Source organism: Haliotis asinina, chromosome 8 (assembly GCF_037392515.1).
Source record: "Haliotis asinina isolate JCU_RB_2024 chromosome 8, JCU_Hal_asi_v2, whole genome shotgun sequence".
NCBI classification, from domain to species: domain Eukaryota; kingdom Metazoa; phylum Mollusca; class Gastropoda; order Lepetellida; family Haliotidae; genus Haliotis; species Haliotis asinina.
The window spans coordinates 31,044,815-31,064,107 of NC_090287.1; the positions used below are offsets into that span (position 1 = coordinate 31,044,815).

Consider the following 19,293-nt stretch of genomic DNA (forward strand, 5'->3'; position numbering starts at 1 on the left):
ACCCTGAGTTCATAAAAGTTCAAAAATGAAGATATTTTTACTTTTCTCAACATGAGTTGATAAATAGAGATCAGAAGACATGAGGATGAGATTCTATTTATAATAAAAAATTAATCTTCTTTAGTTTCAATGAAAAATGTACATCTCTGACAACAGTAGTGCCATTATACTTGCATTGCAGCAATGTCAGTGCATTGTGATGTCGTCAGGTTTGTGATATCATGGTTTTCTCAGGGCATTGTACAAAATCTCCTGGCAAACGATATCCCCTTGGAGTCTCTTAAGAAATATCGTTTGATCTCACAGAAGCAATACTTCCTATGGAACACAGTTATGGATGATGAATGCTATGGGTGTTGATGTTGATGGTGATTTTTCAAGGAGTTCTGGAGGTCTTGATTTAGCTGTCAGAATATGTTTTGTAATATCAAGAATTGCTTTGATGCAGTAGAAAATCAAGAATGGTCCGTCTTCATCTGTTTGTGGTAATCACTAAGTTGTTAAGATGAAAGTCTACACAACTGCATTTGAAAAGCAGTCTGCTGTGTAATCTCATGAGTTCCAAACTCCCATCATATTATCAGAGCAATCCTTGTAGGACAGCAGTTAGTTTCTATTTTGCGCTAAATATCTGAAAATTGTATAAGTATTGCAGTTGTTCAGTGCCATTTTGGAATCCATTGTCATTTGTGAGTATCAGTAAATATTGTGAGTGTAATTTCAGATTGGCTTCACTGCTGATGGTCGAGTGATGGCTTTAGAATTGCATCTGTATTCAAACTGTGGCAACTCCATTGACGTATCAGCATCAGTGAGTATTTTGTGACAATCTTCTGGAGACACAGTTGCAAAGTGGGCTCGTAAGTGACATCATCTTTGATTCCACAGAGTTGTATCCCTTCAGTGAGGTGTACCGGCCTCTTGATGATACTGGGTCCAATCCCAGAATCACCTCTATAACGACTGTTGGCTTCTCTGTACCATATCTGTCCAGTCTGTGAAAATCCATGTTGCAAATTGATCTTCAGCAACCCATGCTTGTTGTAAGATGTGACTAGTGGGGTCGGGAGGTCAGGTTTCCTGACTTTGTTGACACATGTCATCATATCCCAGTTGTGCAGATCGATGCTCATGCGGCTGATCGTTGGATTGTCTGGTCCAGATGGGTTATTTACACTGTCATTTATCTAGAATGTGGTAAAAGTCCATAACATCTGTTGCAAAGGGCATTCCTCCCACAGTGGAACACTCTGTCCTTAAGAGTGCGCAGCCCATCACACTCATAACAAGATGCTTGAAGGGCTTGAAGATGCATGATAACAACAAGAAAAGATGGATTTACAATGTCTTTATTATTTACAACACTTATGACGATTTAGATTACACATATGGGACATGTTCTGCCAATTGTATTTCAGCACCAATTGTACTGACACAATTGTAACTTCACTTCTTCACGTAAACTTGTTGCAGTGACAAATGTGTGTTTCTGGGACAAATCTGTGATGTTATTATTTGTTTGTAATGTCTGTGCAGGTGATGGATAGGGCCCTCTTCCATGTTGACAACTCTTACTATGTCCCCCACATCCGTGCCACCGGCCACCTGTGTAAGACCAACATCCCATCATGCACTGCTTATCGAGGGTTCGGAGCACCGCAGGCAATGTTTGTGGCTGAGACTTGGATCACTGATGTGGCAGACTACCTCAACCTCTCACCACAAGCTGTAAGTGTGTGTCATGGTACATCAAAGGAGTTTTTCATTGCCTCCAAGTTTGACAAGCTGGCACTTGTCAGTGTCATTAAACCATTGAACCCCTATCAGACATGGAATCATCATGGCCGAACTAAGCTCAAAGACGTCAGAGGCCATCCATATTCATTGATTTTTGTAGCTGATCAGTCACATTCAATGATCATTCTTTCACAGTATGTTAGAGTGAATGTATGGGAGGTTAGGCTTCAGTCATTAATACTGGTTACAATGGTCTGTCATTCTTTGTAAACAGGTAAGGGCGAAAAATCTGTTCAAAGAAGGGGATGTCACTCCGTTCAATCTGCCGCTGACTAAGTGCAACATAAGACGATGTTGGGAGGAATGTATGGAGCAGAGTCAGTATGACAGGCGTCAAAAGGAGGTCGACCTCCATAACAGGTGATTGTCTCCGTCGTCTGGATGCTCAGCTGCATGCTTTGGATGTGTCTGATGATGCTCTGTCACGCTTGACATATGTTTTGGTCTTGTCATTTCAGTCAAAATTGATGTGATAAAACCTGTGAAGATCCATGTTACAATTTGTCATTGTTAACCTATGCTTGTCATAATATAAGTTACCATTGTCATGAGTTTGAATTAAATAGCAATGAGAATGAATTTCGAGTTTCATAGTCAAAGCAGACACATGATATATCTCCATATCAAACTTGCGGACACATGGTAACGAATTTATCTTGACAAACACCCTCACTATAGACTGTTCAGCTCGCTATAAATGCTTTAAAAAAGGACTGAAAGAACGAGGCAAAAATAAATGGCTCCCTATTGTGTTGGCATACCATTTTTATTTGTGAACTTACAATTTTGGGTTCACACCTTTGCATTCAGTGTTACTACTAGTTGTTGGTAGGGACGCAGTATGGTGTTGCTAAGGACGTGGTCCAGTTTAACATCTAAAATATACCTATGACATGTGATCGGTTTTGACCAATGAGTAGCCGACGTTTCTGTGCAAGTTGAGATAACAAGCCATTAGCTGAATTGGGTGGTCAGACTCAGTGACTTCGTTGATGCGCATCATTGTACCCAAATTATGTAGATTGATGCTCATGATGTCAGTCACTGGAGTTGTCAAGATACGATCATTTTCAGGCCGCTGTCATTTAGCTCAAAATGTAGCGTTAAACAGTCAAACAAACACAAAAACAAACTGTATGTTCAGAAACATACTGATATAAACAAACTGCCAGATCTGTTCTCTATGTATTTCCGGTTTGGTGGGGTAGCCTTGTGGTTTAGGCGTTCACTCGCCATGCTGAAGAAGAGTCAATCCCTGAAATGGGTATTGCATGTGAAGCCGATTCATGGTCTCCCCATACCCCCACCCCCCAACTGTGATATTGCTAGAATATTGCTAAAAGCAGCATAAACCTCACACACTCGTATGTATTTCCACCGGTGTGTGTTTTAGTCAAAACCGATGGAAGAAGAAGGGTCTTGCTGTCACTCCAGTCACTTTTGGCATCGGTTTTGGTGTCTGGGAACTCAACCAGGTAAGTAAAGATCTGCACATGTTGTTGATCACTGGATTGTTTGGTCCAGACTTGATTATTTACAGACCACCACCACATAGCTGGAATATTGCTGAGTATGGCGTAAAACTAAACTTGTGTTTTGTAAGAACAGGACACACACTGTAGGAGATGCCACTGTGTTGCAGGGCGGGGCTCTGGTCCATGTGTACAAGGATGGCTCAGTACTTATAGCTCATGGTGGAATAGAGATGGGACAAGGCCTCCATACGAAGATGATACAGGTAGGCTCCACAAGACAGTTGTTACTCTTTGGACAAATTATTGACGTTATAAATAAAGGTAAAAAACCATAGGTTTACTTTGTTATAGTCAGTTATGGAGCCTTGACTTATTCAGTTTTAGAGCACTGAATTCATAAAGCAAAATATGGAACAATAAAAAATATAAACTGAAATATAAAATCACAAGACAAAAGTATACAATGTTAAACGTTACTTTAAGCTTCAATAAAATTATGCAAAGGCAATATATTGAGACATCTTCTTGAGAAGAAAAAGACTCTCTGAAATAATGTATTTTTGCAAACTTACCTACTGTCTTTAACAAAGTATATTACACCAATAAATTGGGATTATGATCTTTATCAAAAATACAAAAACAGCCTGTTTATTACCATCTGTTTTAACAGCAGTTCATTTTCCCAAAGATTAAAAAAAATTCTTATGTACTACAGCATTTAGTATAGAAAAACAGCATTGTAGAAGAGGGGTCTAATGGTCACATATCTATTCAAGATTTGGGTTTAGTTTCTTTGAAGTCTGTTCACAACTTGGCCATCTCTGAAAAACACTATGTACATCTTTATTACAATGAATAATGTATTTAATCATGCAGCGTCTGACTGATCTGGAAATCAATTCCAAAAGTTCAAACCTGGGCATGTAGCCACTTGTCTTCAGCTACTTATACTTTTGACAGGTTACCAGCAGAGCCTTGAAGATTCCTACATCGAAGATTCACATCACAGAGACCAGCACTATGACTGTGCCGAACACGTCACCTTCGGCAGCAAGCACCTGCTCTGATCTCAATGGCATGGCCATTGTGGTGAGCCGGGTTTCTGTGTTTGAAACATAGGTCAAATATAACAGTTGTGTTGACTACAGCTTGTAGCTATTGTAAGTCCAAATTTACTTGTTTGTTTTCTGACGTCTTACATAACTACTCAGTTTTCTGTGGTAGTTTGGTACAAACTGAATAACTTTGGGCCCTTGCAAAATCTATTTTAAAATCATACACTGAACTTGACTGATACTATATTTTCACTCTGACATACACAAGTCAGAAGGAATGCAGACACAGTTGGAAAGAAGGGCAAACATAATCACCTGGTTGTGTAAGCATATATCCCATCACCAACAATAGTTTTTTTCAGTACCTGGGTCCAACTCACGGTCCATCCAAACCAAGAACTTGAGTTGCCCATCCCAGCCCTTCCTTAAAATTGCCAGGAATAGGGTTGACATCCCTTTATATTTAAGCACTTTAAGAAGTTGTGTATCCATAAAAAATAGTCCTCATCCATCCTTTATGATAGCTGTAATATTATTCAGTGAGTCATTACACTGCACACAGTCAGTAAATGCTCACATACTTTTCAATGCATTAACTTAAATCCAAGCCATCCAATTGTTACTCATATTACCTACAGGACGATAAACCAGTATAGAAATGAGTTTCTTATTGAAGAGAATGCAACTGTACCATGTTTTCAGATGATTTTACAAAGGAAAATAAGACCAAGCAAATTTTATTTCTTGTTTTCTGGATATTTGTCATCAGAAAACCTACAGACAGGAATAAAGAACCCCGCATGAGTTTACATGTTAACTCTTTAGGTTTATGTCAGATGAAAATAAGTTTGAGTGAGTTATGGTTCCACACTGATTTTAAGAGTATTTCACATATATCACATTAAATTGTTTTTTAGTGGTTTTTTTAGTGAATGTATAGCTTTTTTCTTATTCTTGAGGAAATATAACTTAAAAACAAGAAATAAAATTGGTCTGGGTGATTATTTTCATGTTTTCAGAATGCATGTAAAGAGTTGATGGATCGCCTCGACCCTGTCATGACTGAAAACCCCAAGGGATCGTGGGAGGACTGGGTGAGATTTGACGTGAAACACAGAACTAATCACTTAATAGGACAATGATCTTGTTTAAACAGTTCAGAATTATTGTAAAATTGTCGTAGACAGCTTGAGGCTGTGAAGTTACAGCCACATCTTTTGATTGTAGTGAGTGAGTATGGTTTTGCATCACTTTTAGCAATATTCCAACAATTTCTTCGCAGCGTTCGAAATAGCAGTCTCCCTGACTGCTCTGGTAGGGTTATTTTCAACATGGACTGCCAGATTCTCAAACCCACCTGCCCAACGATTGGGTTTAATTGTAGACATGTATATATGAAGATATTTATCATATTTCATGATAACAAATTATTAATTCAGTCATAAAAATAAATGATGAATTCTAATTTGATGATAAATTATTTCACTTGTCAAACTAAATTATTTGTGGGCAAGTTTTACGGCTAACCAGCCCTGTTTCCTAGCTGAAATTTTTGGGACTTTCACACTCTAGTCCATGGTGTAAGAAGCAAAGTAACCAGCAACTCAGTGGGTCACCCACATTGCAACTGGAGTAACCAGCAACTCAAAGAGTCACCCATATTGCAACTGGTCACCCATATTGCAACTGGAGTAACCAGCAACTCAAAGAGTCACCCATATTGCAACTGGTCACCCATATTGCAACTGGAGTAACCAGCAACTCAAAGGGTCACCCACATTGCAACTGGAGTAACCAGCAACTCAGTGGGTCACCCACATTGCAACTGGAGTAACCAGCAACTCAAAGAGTCACCCATATTGCAACTGGTCACCCATATTGCAACTGGAGTAACCAGCAACTCAAAGAGTCACCCATATTGCAACTGGTCACCCATATTGCAACTGGAGTAACCAGCAACTCAAAGGGTCACCCACATTGCAACTGGAGTAACCAGCAACTCAAAGAGTCACCCATATTGCAACTGGTCACCCACATTGCAACTGGAGTAACCAGCAACTCAAAGGGTTTGATATTAGTTGGGCATCTTTAATGAAGGTAGTATTAATTGACGTGAAGACAGTATGGTGTAAGACTGATTCCTATCACACGTCTTCATTTACTCTGTTGCTTGGTGACACAGATCAAGGATGCCTACATGAAGCGGATCAGTCTCTCAGCTACAGGCTTCTACAGGTTGGTCAAACAAGACACTACTGTCTAATGCTATAAGACTAAGCACTGGAACTGTTTTGTCTGAGTTGATCTTCTCTTGGTTTGAGGATTAGCTGAAACTGATTAACTGATATTTTAGATATTTTGTTTATGTTGCGGTACTTTTGAGATCACTGATCTTCTATTTTGAGAATTGTGTAAAAGTGATTAACTGTGTGTTTGACAAACTAATGTATGACTGTGTTTGCATATTTCCTTAGAACTCCAGGTCTGTGGTTTGACTGGGGAAAGAGTGTGGGCAACCCGTTTGGCTACTACACATTTGGGGTGGCGTGTTCTGAGGTGGAGGTGGATTGTCTAACAGGGGACCATCAGGTAGGTGGTTGTGCTGTGAAGATGGGACTGACAGAGGTCAGGCTGTAGGCAGCGTTCGAAACAACTGCTGGTCTTAACATTCAGGAATCATAAAAAATCCACCATGTAGCTTACAGTTTCACTTCCTAGTAATGTCAACACCAGTCTAACAAATAGAAGCTCCTCTGTGTGTCATAGGCTTTGCTTGGTTTTTGTAGAAACAGTTTGAAACTCTGTACAATGTAGTCTGTTTTGTTTATATTAGTTTGACTTCTGCCAAATGGGCCTGCAGATTTCAGCCAAGGCCTGTAGATTTTAAAGCCTGCAGGTAGCAGCAGGCCCTGATAGCCAGCTGGTAAATTAAAGTACATGTGTTGCAAACACTGGCTGTAGCGATGGGTCAGTGGTAGGTGGAGGAGTGGGGTCAGACAGAAAGGGGTAGAGCTTTGAGTGTAGGACAGAGGGGGAGAAAGGATTCTGATGATCAAACCAGAAGAAGGTAGAGCTTTGAGTGTGGGACAGGGATTTGGGGTCTGATGATCAAACAGAAGGTGGTAGAGCTTTGAGTGTGGGACAGGGATTTGGGGCCTGATGATCAAACAGAAGGCGGTAGAGCTTTGAGTGTAGGACAGGGATTTGGGGTCTGATGATCAAACAGAAGGTGGTAGAGCTTTGAGTGTAGGACATAACAAGGTTGGGCTTTCCAGGGTGGGGGCGTTTGACAGATGATGGAGGGATGTTCTGTGAGCTTGGGCTACAATGCTGAAGTACATACTGGTAATATGAGTACATATGTTCTTCAAAGACGTTCCTTGCAGGTGTTACGAACAGACATCGTCATGGATGTTGGAAGCAGCCTGAATCCTGCCATTGATATTGGACAGATTGAAGGAGCATTTGTCCAGGTCTGTAGTCTGATACTTTGAAAGGAAATACTGAATAACAGAGTATTAGCCCATTTTTGTTGAAACCACAAGTTCATAATTGGGTGACATGTTACTTTACATTTTAAAAACGGTCTTAAGCAACCCATGATGTGCTTTTCATTTCACTGAATGTAAACCCGAGTGTTCATAGATTAGTTTTGCACATGTATGTACTTGGTTAAAATGCAGGACAATGATTTAGGGTAGATTAATAACAAGACTGGATATCCTAATCACTTAGGAAATCATTACTTGAAAATATTTTGAAGAATCATATTTTCCTTACACCTATCAACCACAGCTTAAGAAAGGATATGTTCTTTACATCAAGGAATAAAAATATCTTGCCTTATCACGTGAACCATCTCTGGAAACATCATTGTTCTCACTCAGAGCATACAAGCACCTGTATTTATTGTATTGATTAACTAAGTGCTTGACTTGGGTTGACGTGTGTTGAATGCTCATGAAGTGATATGGTTTCCAGGGTTATGGGATGCTGGTGCTGGAGCAGTACAAGGTGTCCCCCAACGGTCAGCTCATCACCCAGGGGCCTGGCAACTACAAGATACCAGCCCTGGGGAACATCCCTGAACAGTTCAATGTCTCCCTGTTACGAGGCAGCCTGAACCAGCGAGCAGTGTACTCATCCAAGGTGACTTGATAATACATGTGTTCAAATTCAGTAGTGAGCGAGTGTCACTTTTGTATAGGTTATCATGCGAGTGTGGTTTGGGATGGTTAATTTCCTGCATTATGAATATGCACTGTATTTAGCGAGCCTTGGCAGGCTGAGTACGCATTGTTTATTCTTGTTGTAGGATATTAACCAACCCAAAACACATGAGTGTGATAACCTATTTATCATACAATGCCATTCTTACTTCATAATTTAAAAGATAGTGATTTCATTTGCCACAGATCATGAAACTAAACTTTGTGGGATGTGCCCATATGTCTGTGATGTCATAACTATGTGCGTAGTGATACGTGATGTCACAAGTCCAGTGACATACTTTGCGCTGATACTTCAGCTGAATGCATTAGGTCATCTAGTTCCGAAAATGTTTTTATGTTAAAGCACATATTGTTGTCAACAAATCTTAGCTTATGTTTGAAAAATAACAACAAACACATATAGAACTTCAGAAACCTTCAATTAACCCTTTGAACCATAAATGCACTTTAATCTTCGCATGAGATTGTGCACCTGGATTCCTGTGCCGTTCTCTTGCTAACACATCGGTTGGGGAACTGCTGTTGGTATCTTCATAAGCCTATGAATGTCTATCTTTGCTTTGTAATCTACTCCATCTATCATAACCAGGCATGACTTTTCTATGATCAAAGCACTGACAGTTCCGTAGCCATGTCTGTCAATCCAGACATGACAACAGACCCTTGTTTACACTGTGAGACCTGTCCCTAAAATTTGCATATGGCCTCTCTAATTTGCATCAATATCCGTATATGCCCCAATGGATACCGAAAATATCCATTGGCTTTATCCATTGTGTGATAAATTGTCAAGATCAAGTTCAAGTGTCAATTGACCCAAATGAAGATTCCAACCTAGGACTTTATCCATGTGGCTACCACACCTCCCATTAGTGGATGAATAAGTTGAAAAGTACCTTATACCACACCACTGAAACACTGACACATTTAAGGTTTTTCCCGTTTTGACTGAATATAAATGTCAGTTCAGGTCAGGTAGTTGGCATAACCACAGTTGCTACTTCAAGGTTAGATTTATTCAAATACACAGTATACACATATACAGTACAGTAGTAAGCCAATCATTATTAATATTTATTGTTTCCCTAAAATATAGTTATAACACAAAAAATTCTAACAAGGGGCACATTAAATTTAGTTTATGCAAACCATAATTTTTTATATGAGTTTTGACTTTGGACAAAAAAAAACAGTTCATAATAGTGACTGAGTGAGTTTAGTTTTATGCTGCTTTTAGCAATATTCCAGCAATATCACGCCAGGGGACACTAGAAAATGGGCTTCACACATTGTACCCATGTGGGGAATCGAACGTGGGTCTTCGACGTGACGAGCGAACGCTTTAACCACTAGACTACCCCACCGCCCCACAGTTCATAATGATAATAATGACATAATTGTTCCCAGGCTATTGGGGAACCACCTCTGTTCCTTGCATCATCGGTGTTCTTTGCGATCAAGGATGCTATCAAGTCTGCCCGAGGAGATGCTGGAAGGGACTTGCGCTTCCGACTGGATAGTCCAGCTTCCGCTGCCAGGATACGGATGGCATGTCAGGACGAGTTCACACAACATGTGAGTAATCTCCCGATGTCCTTGCATAAATTCAATAGGTAGCCCTAAAACCTAACTACTTATAGTATTGAAGTTTTTATCCATAAAAGTTGTCTTTGGGATTTGATGTGATGTTGGTGTATCGAATTCTGCAAAGGACTCAGAACTTACTGCTCAAGATAAGGGCTGTATCATTGAATGTATAGATAAAAAATATACACGATATGGTAGGAAAAAAATCAGAAAACATAGCAAATACACACCACAGCAATGGTGTATGGTCTCAGAATCATTTAGGGACATATTTATTTTAAAAAAGTATTGCTTTATTGTTTATTGACCTGTTTACACAAGAGTAGCAATGTTGTGGTGCATATATGAAACAAAACACCATTAAACTCCATTCACTACTCTAAATGTACTCATAAATTTTCCCAGTACTCTTGTATTGAAAAAATAAGGCATACATGCTCCTCTTGTTGAAAAATATCTGGAGCCCTGCTCAGAACTCAGCTCTTGACCAGTGCACTGGGCTCAGGTATGGCATTTAGACAAGTGGTATTTGTTTTTTCAAATTTGTACATAGATATTACATAGAAACATTTGTTCAGGTGTTCAGAAAACTTGAATATTTGATTATTCCCATGTGACTAGTGCCTTGTGTATATGAAATGCAAATATATCCAATCAACCTGTACAAAGCTGTTCCTGTGAAGATGTCAATTTGAGTCACACAAATGTAATGTTAACATGTTTTTCTGGAAACTCCTGGCAGTGTAGTAGCCTTGTGGTTTATGTTTGCTCATCACGTTGAAGACTTGGGTTCGATTCCCCACATGGATACAATATGCGAAACCCATTTCTGGAGTTCCCCCACCGTGATATTGTAGGAATATTGCCAAAAGCAGCGTAAAACTGAACTCACTCTCTCACTTTACCAATCTCAAAATAAAGCTAACTCAATGACAATGTTCGGTCAAGACTGAACCATCTATCCCTTGAACGTTTTCATAATCAGATTCAGACTGCTTTTCAGGCATTATTGATGCTACTGGCACCCAGTTACAGTTCCAATAAAACAAAAGGACACTTCTTGACAGAGGGTTGTGCATCACCAATGCTGAAAGTGTAAATCAAGCCCGATTCACTTTTGTTCTCATTGTCTTCAAGAACACAGAAAAATCACATTGTATGTTATCATTGGGATGTAATACGATAATTCTGTTTTACTTACAGTATCCTCTGGCAAAAGAAGGAAGTTATAAGCCATGGTTTGTAGATCTGTGAGTTCTGATGGAGAAAAAAAACAGCAGCTGACCTTGACCTTAACATGAAGCTGGAAAACTTTTCATGTACAAGTGACCTGATCTATAGACTTTGGAACGACAGCTGTGAGGCACTGCAAGCACATTTGACCTGATCTGTAAAAATACTTACGAGTGACAATTGCAAGACATTTCAAGCACTTTTGTCCTGATCTGTAAATATCTCAGGAACCTTCGCAAGCACTGGTATGACAGCATTGAGACATTACAAGCACATTAGATCTGATTGATAGAGGAGAAAAAGCTCTTCACAATCACTTTTACAAAACAGCATTGAGACATTACAAGCACAGTTGATCTCATGTGTAAAAGAGAAGTCTTCACAAGCACTGGTATGGCAGCATTGAGTCATTACAAGCGCATTAGATCTGATCCATAGAAGAGGAAAAGATCTTCACAAAAACTTTTGAAAAACAGCATTGAGTCATTACAAGCACATTAGATCATCCATAGAAGAGAAAAAGATCTTCACAATCACTTTTAAAAACAAAAGATCTTCACAATCACTTCTGAAAAACAGCATTGAGTCATTACAAGCACATTACATCTGATCCACAGAAGAGAAAAAGATCTTCACAATCACTTTTAAAATACAGCATTGAGTCATTACAAGCACAGTTGATCTCATGTGTAAAAGTGAAGTCTTCACGAGCACTGGTATGACAGCTTTAAGACATTACATAGTTTCTACGATGTATTGAAGTGAGAAGAATCTTCACAGGCACTGATATGACAGCATTGAGACATTACAAGCACGTTAGAGCTGATCCATAGAAGAGAAAAGGATCTTCACAATCACTTTTAAAAAACAGCATTGAGTCATTACAAGCACATTAGATCTGATCTATAAGAAAGTGAAGAATCTTCACAAGCACTGGTATGACTGCATTGAGACATTACAAGCAGAGTTGCCATGATGCTTTGAAGTGAGTAGAATCTTCACAAGCACCGATATGACAGCATTGAGACATTACAAGCACAATTGATCTGATGTATAAAAGAGATGAAAATCTTCACAAGGACTTGTATGAGACTGCTGTTCAACTCTTCATGGCAAGCACTGAGATAGGATTGTGGTGTGATGGAATCCCTGAACAAACACTATTTAGCCATTTTGAAATCAACCTTACCATCACATTTTCTCAACACAGCACTTTCTTAATGTAAACCTATTTTTTCAATGGAATCTCATACACAGACCATCTTTACCTCATTCAAGAAAGAGCATGACTGTCATCTCTATAATCTCCACAGTTGTAATGCTCATCTCTGTAAAGGCATAAGGCATTGTATGTATGCGGAAGGAATGAGGCAGGGTGAAATCATGTCACCTGTGTTGTTTATATAATCCTATATAAAGTTGAACTATGGCATCACACTTGTATATGTTCAATATGTGTTTGTTGCAGTAGGCGACAGCATTCAGGAACAATTCAGAGCATCACCTGTGTAGTTGCACATCATCATGTCTACCTATGTCGTTGCACATCACTGTGACTGTGGTAGATGCTTGTATGGTGCTGTTTCATTTCAGTACCTACTTAATGACGTAAAGGCCAGGATGAAAATGTTCTCAAACCCATGGCTTTCCAATTTGTCTCCCACTGGCTACTCCTCAGCAGTGTAAATGTTATCTGTCCTTAAACTTTAAGTGACAGGATTGTAACCACAATGGGTGCCTGGTGAATTTACTACTTGAACAAACGTGCCTCATGGTAAATGTCCTGACAACCCAATCAATACGTTTGATGACTAAAGAGATTAATTTGATTAGCATTTTTGAAATTTTGAATTTTACTTATCATCAGGAAATAATTTAATCTAAAAGCCTTCATAACATACTTCTTTACACTTTGGCTTAATTTCATCATGAACTGGTCAATCAGTTTTGTGATATTTCATGGAATGCACTTGAATATGGCATTGATTTACATCAAAAGACAGCTTTGACAAGGCAAGGAGGCCACACCCTATCTGTGTATAGGTTTGAACCCCAGCCTTTAACATGGAATATGTTTTTTGTTTAGTTTTGTTTTATTTCATTAAGATACAAAAATATTTTTTGTTCCCAAAACATGACAACCCATTTTCCATGATATCAAATTAATATATGAGGGATACAAGGTTGTGGGAGATATATGGTGCTGGTGGGAGGGATGAGTATTTGTGGATCATGGGTACAAATTCATCCACCCCTATACAATGTAAGCTGTGAAAACCGACACTCATCGGATGTGAAGAAATAATCCAGTATAGGCAACTTGCCGGATTGTAGAGCTGATGATAAATGTTCAAGCCATAGAGGGGACTGAGATTTTGTACTGGTATGGACACCTTGCCAGATTGGACAGATGCTGGTTTTGACAGCTTCCACTGTATAAATATTAAGAATATGTTCTATAATGTTCAAATGATTTGTACAATCATACGTATTGCAGATTTACATGTTTCATGTGATATGTTATGTTTACTTCCTTCTGTCTCAACAAGACAGCAGCATATGTTTGCTTGTGGTGTTAGTGTGTTTCGTCCAGTGTTTTTTCAACAGTGACTGTTCCTATTTTCATAAGCCATAAAAAAACATTAGAAGAATTTCCTTTATTGTCATGGATACTTAATTCATGCTTTTTACAAGAATTTTACATCATTGATACTTTTGTTGCTGTGTTCTGCAGCTTGAAAATTTTGAGGACTGTAGTGATAGATTTTTTGTGGGGTCATTATTATAATCACCTTTTATTGTGTCACAGAGTAGGTGTTCATGTGGTGTCACAGATTAAGTGTTCCTGTTCTGTCACAGATTAAGTGTTCCTGTTATCTATGAGATTAAGTGTTCCTGTGGTGTCACAGATTAAGTGTTCCTGTGGTGTCACAGATTAAGTGTTCCTGTGGTGTCACAGATTAAGTGTTCCTGTGGTGTCAGATTTACAAATGTAACATTCTTTGGTAGTTTGTTGTTTTCAGACAACTACAGCCCTGACTCATTTTTAGGTTTTCTTTACTAAATGATTTACTGATATGTTAATTTTGATGTGTTCTCTTTACATTGTAATGATGAATAGTAAATATATTTTACCACTCATATGAAGTTACAGGTGAAGTGTTAGCAGTATGGCATCTGACAGTTTACAAGTATGTATAGCGATTTACCCAAACCACTTTAGTGTTGCGTCATATAGTTGAACAAAAGGAACTGTTGAAAAATATATGGTCTCAAACAAATATGTATTGTTCATTTTTATTTACTGCACTGTTTAATTTAATAATGTGGTGTTGAAGCCGATGGTGACAAATATTCAGACACTGTACAAAATGTGGCAAAATAAACAACCATGACAGATGAAGTGTTTGAGATGCATTTTGAGATGCATCATTTAGAAGTTGTAGAATGAAACATTTGGATGAATATATGCAAGTTCTTGGTTGAAATGAGGAGCCGCGTCTAAATGCAGATTCAAATGGGACAACCGAGTACTGCCAAAAAGTATTGCAGAAAATTATAACAAAACATCATCACTATATAAGACACCACCACTACATGAGACACCACTGCTACCACTATATAGGACACCACCACTACATGAGACACCACTGCTACCACTATATAGGACACAACTACTACATGAGACACCACTACTACCACTATATAGGACACCACCACTACATGAGACACCACTACTACCACTATGTAGGACACCACCACTACATGAGACACCACTATACAGGACACCACCACTACATGAGACACCACTACTACCTCAATATAGGACACCACCACTACATGAGACACCACTACTACCACTATATAGGACACCACCACTACATGAGACACCACTACTACCACTATATAGGACACCACCACTACATGAGACACCACTATATAGGACACCACCACTACATGAGACACCACTATATAGGACACCACCACTACATGAGACACCACTACTACCTCAATATAGGACACCACCACTACATGAGACACCACTACTACCTCAATATAGGACACCACCACTACATGAGACACCACTACTACCTCAATATAGGACACCACCACTACATGAGACACCACCACTACATGAGACACCACTACTACCACTATATAGGACACCATCACTACATGAGACACCACTACTACCACTATATAGGACACCACCACTACATGAGACACCACTACTACCACTATATAGGACACCACCACTATATAGGACACCACCACTACATGAGACACCACTATATAGGACACCACCACTACATGAGACACCACTACTACCTCAATATAGGACACCACCACTACATGAGACACCACTACTACCTCAATATAGGACACCACCACTACATGAGACACCACCACTACATGAGACACTACTACTACCACTATATAGGACACCATCACTACATGAGACACCACTACTACCACTATATAGGACACCACCACTACATGAGACACCACTACTACCACTATATAGGACACCACCACTACATGAGACACCACTACTACCACTATGTAGGACACCACCACTACATGAGACACCACCACTACTACTATGTAGGACACCACCACTACATGAGACACCACTACTACCACTATATAGGATACCACCACTACATGAGACACCACCTCAAGCTACCACTATGTAGGACACCACCACTGCACGAGACAATGCCACCTCACATCCCACTAAATGAGACGGCAACACTTTCACTGCTGTCTAAGCCACTAGAAACTTCAATACCAATGAAAACACGGGCTGGAATTGGTCCCATGATCGTCTTCACTCGCGGCAGTAAGCTGACAAGAGTGGTCTGCCTTCCCTCACTGGTCGGCAAGAACCATGGTGAGGTGGTCGGTGCATTCATTCCTCTCACTTACAAATGAGCTAAAAGGTAATGAACCCTTTGCCCGAATAAGCTGGTTTACGTGGGTTTTTTTATATGGGTATAACAGAATTTACCGCTAGGACAACATCGTATTGCTAGCTACATCCTCGTCAGTCAATACGCTTGAATATCTGGTCGTAATGACTTGTAGCATTCAGCACTGGTTGTCTGGTCTGTGTAGGTATTTAGCCAGGGTACCCTGATCTACTATCTATCCTTTAGATATTAAATCGATCCCCGCCCTGATATAGTCGGGCTAACACTTAAAGCAGTGTAAAACCATACTCATTCACCCACTCACTCACTCACTCACCCACTCATCATTTGGCATGCATATACGTGGGGAAATTACGATTTTTGTGTCCAATCATTCAAAGGGAGACCGGGCCGGACTAAATTGGCAGCATTGTCCACACCATTCCAACAATGTCTTCTTTCTCAAACTGTATATTTATCGGAATATGCACGAGTGCCTTAACTGCCCCAGCATCACACAAATCGCTTATTACGCCGTGTCGACCTGGACTGAAAATGACTGCACTGTCCTGCTGTTGATATTAGACAATGTGGAAATGTCAAAAGACTCTTCGATGTCAAAAAATAAAATAAAATAAAATAAAATGAATATTAAATTAGATAAAAAAAAGAAAACATTCTAAAAAGGCGGAAGAGAGACCACTCTAAAACCCCCGTCAGGTGTGCTGTGACCAATAGTGCTCGTAAAATAACCGACGTACCGATATCAGCTTGTACTATGACTAGCCATGTGTATATACACTTCGGGTTTTCCATTGCAGATGTAAAGAGTGGGCTTGAGGACAGCAATACAGCGGATGGGCGCCCGTGCATTCATAACCCACACCTTCGACTTCATATCAAATAAACGCTAATAAACCAGTTGGTTTTGGTTGATGGCAGCTAGAAGTAGTCAAAGTGAATGATCCAAACGGTCTATCACTGTGCAGTGAATAGGTAACTTTCATGGACTGCACGTGCATTTACCTTTATGACCCAACACTGCCGCTGTTACAGGTCATTAGTTCCCTCCCTCTGCAAGCAGTCTGCGTTCTGCTTTTAACTTTGTTGATAGTTACATAGACAGATTCTTTCACACAAATGCATGAAATCGGTGATTTACAATGTGATTAGGTTGTCTTACAAAACATCCATTTGCAAAGTCTGAGATCGAATGGATCACTTGATGCCAGACCCAGGCCAGCTGCCTCCTCTGTTGTTTTGCTGTCACCTAAACGTTAATAAACCTGCTAAAGGAAGAACAACAGACACATGCGTATGCCATTCACTGATATTTATTGAGGTTCCACCAAGAAATAGAATGGTATGTACCAAAAAGAAAGCATCAAAATCGGGCCCGTAATGGAAGCACAGTCAAAAGAGGAATAATGAAATGTCAGCTATAGGGTATGCCAAAACATAGATAAATAGACCAAAAGAGTGTGTTCAGAAATATGTCGAAATGTAGAGCTAAATCTGACCAAAACGGAAAAGGAACGGCAAAGCATTTTACAACACAAACACTCAGTCACGAAAACGTCAAACGTGCAAACACACCTCTCACACATTCACCCATACTCATATGCAAAACGCACTCACATTCACACGTTCACAGATACACCACGCACATTCACACATGCAAAACACATCCCTGGCACATTTAAGGATACATCGTCGCACACACACTCAATCACATATGCAAAACACATCGTAGTCACATACACTCATTCGAACATCTCTCTCTCTCTCTCTCTCTCTCTCTCTCTCTCTCTCTCCCACTAGTCACTGTCGTCGTCACTAGGGACAGGATAGTGGTCGACGCAGGTGTTGATGTCTGGGGCGGGGAACGTCTCATCGTCGTCAGGGCGGGCCCAGAATGGAGTGATAACACTCCATGTGAAGTTTTTGGTCAACGCTACATGGGTCAGTGGGGAGGGAGGGAGAAAGGAGGGGCATTTAAAGGAGTTATAGGAGGTGTTAGAGTTGAATTCATAGTCATGGTCCCAGATTACACATCAATGTGTGTACGTGAGAGAGAGGTGTGAGGGGGCTATTTTCCGGACTCCGTAACAGGTGGGAGAAAGTGTCCAGTTTAGCAGTACGTGTACGAGATCACTGGCTCATGGACAAAAGAATCAAGCTATTACGCATAATAGGAAGAAGATAGGTGTAGATAGGATGTATATACACAGTCGGATTCCTCATCCAGCAACGACCATTGACTAGCAGCAGGAGTGACATATACCCGTGTCTTCATATCTTCCAAAGCCAAAAAAACATATTCCAATACACAAAAAACTACATATGCAACAAAACCTTTAACACGTTTAAGAGGAAACTGACACCACATGTCATCGTATCCCAAATACGTAGATCGATGCTTATGCTGGTGAAAACTGGATTGTCATGACAATACCCCATTATTTACCGACCATCGCCCTACAGCTAGAATATCACTGAGAGTGGCGTTGAGCAACAAACAAACAAACAAACAAACAAACATGGGAACACCATCGAGTAATGATATATTACATGAAGAATTTGAGTTGAAATCTGCATACCAGTAACACCCCACCATACCTATGCTAGTTTGCATCGGGAAGATACATGTATATAGAACATGATTAATATCGCAACAATAATAACGTACTTTTAGTGCTTTTCTAAGCAAACAAAGATCAGGTACACAAGTTTACGTATTTTCCATGCGAAGATAGATCGGATTTACCTTTTTCCTTGGCGGCAGATATTTAACCATGCACGACAAATGTATTTTCAAAATAAATTAATTCATTTAAATTTAAGTCACGGGTGAAGGCTTTATACACACAAGATTTGTTTGAGATCATAAATGATTAATTTTACAGTCACGCGCACGCAGTATTAACATTTACATAATCTGCTTTCAGTGCTAACCCGCTAAACTGCACACTAACAACAACACTCACCTCGCTCTATGATA

General features: G+C 39.7%; 1 protein-coding gene across 1 annotated transcript in view; it reads left to right on the forward strand.

Annotated features, from left to right (window-relative positions):
• The window catches only part of LOC137294115 (xanthine dehydrogenase/oxidase-like), a 38,059-nt gene extending 23,399 nt beyond the window's left edge, over positions 1–14,660 (forward strand). The window contains exons 20-32 of the mRNA XM_067825071.1: positions 725–811; positions 1,537–1,728; positions 2,012–2,157; positions 3,191–3,272; positions 3,440–3,535; positions 4,233–4,361; positions 5,347–5,421; positions 6,510–6,562; positions 6,802–6,916; positions 7,714–7,800; positions 8,309–8,476; positions 9,967–10,134; positions 11,350–14,660. Of these exons, the coding sequence (XP_067681172.1) occupies positions 725–811; positions 1,537–1,728; positions 2,012–2,157; positions 3,191–3,272; positions 3,440–3,535; positions 4,233–4,361; positions 5,347–5,421; positions 6,510–6,562; positions 6,802–6,916; positions 7,714–7,800; positions 8,309–8,476; positions 9,967–10,134; positions 11,350–11,400 (1,449 nt within the window). The 3' untranslated portion in view covers positions 11,401–14,660. The remainder of the gene's footprint in view (positions 1–724; positions 812–1,536; positions 1,729–2,011; positions 2,158–3,190; positions 3,273–3,439; positions 3,536–4,232; positions 4,362–5,346; positions 5,422–6,509; positions 6,563–6,801; positions 6,917–7,713; positions 7,801–8,308; positions 8,477–9,966; positions 10,135–11,349) is intronic.
• The last annotated feature ends 4,633 nt before the right edge of the window (positions 14,661–19,293 follow it).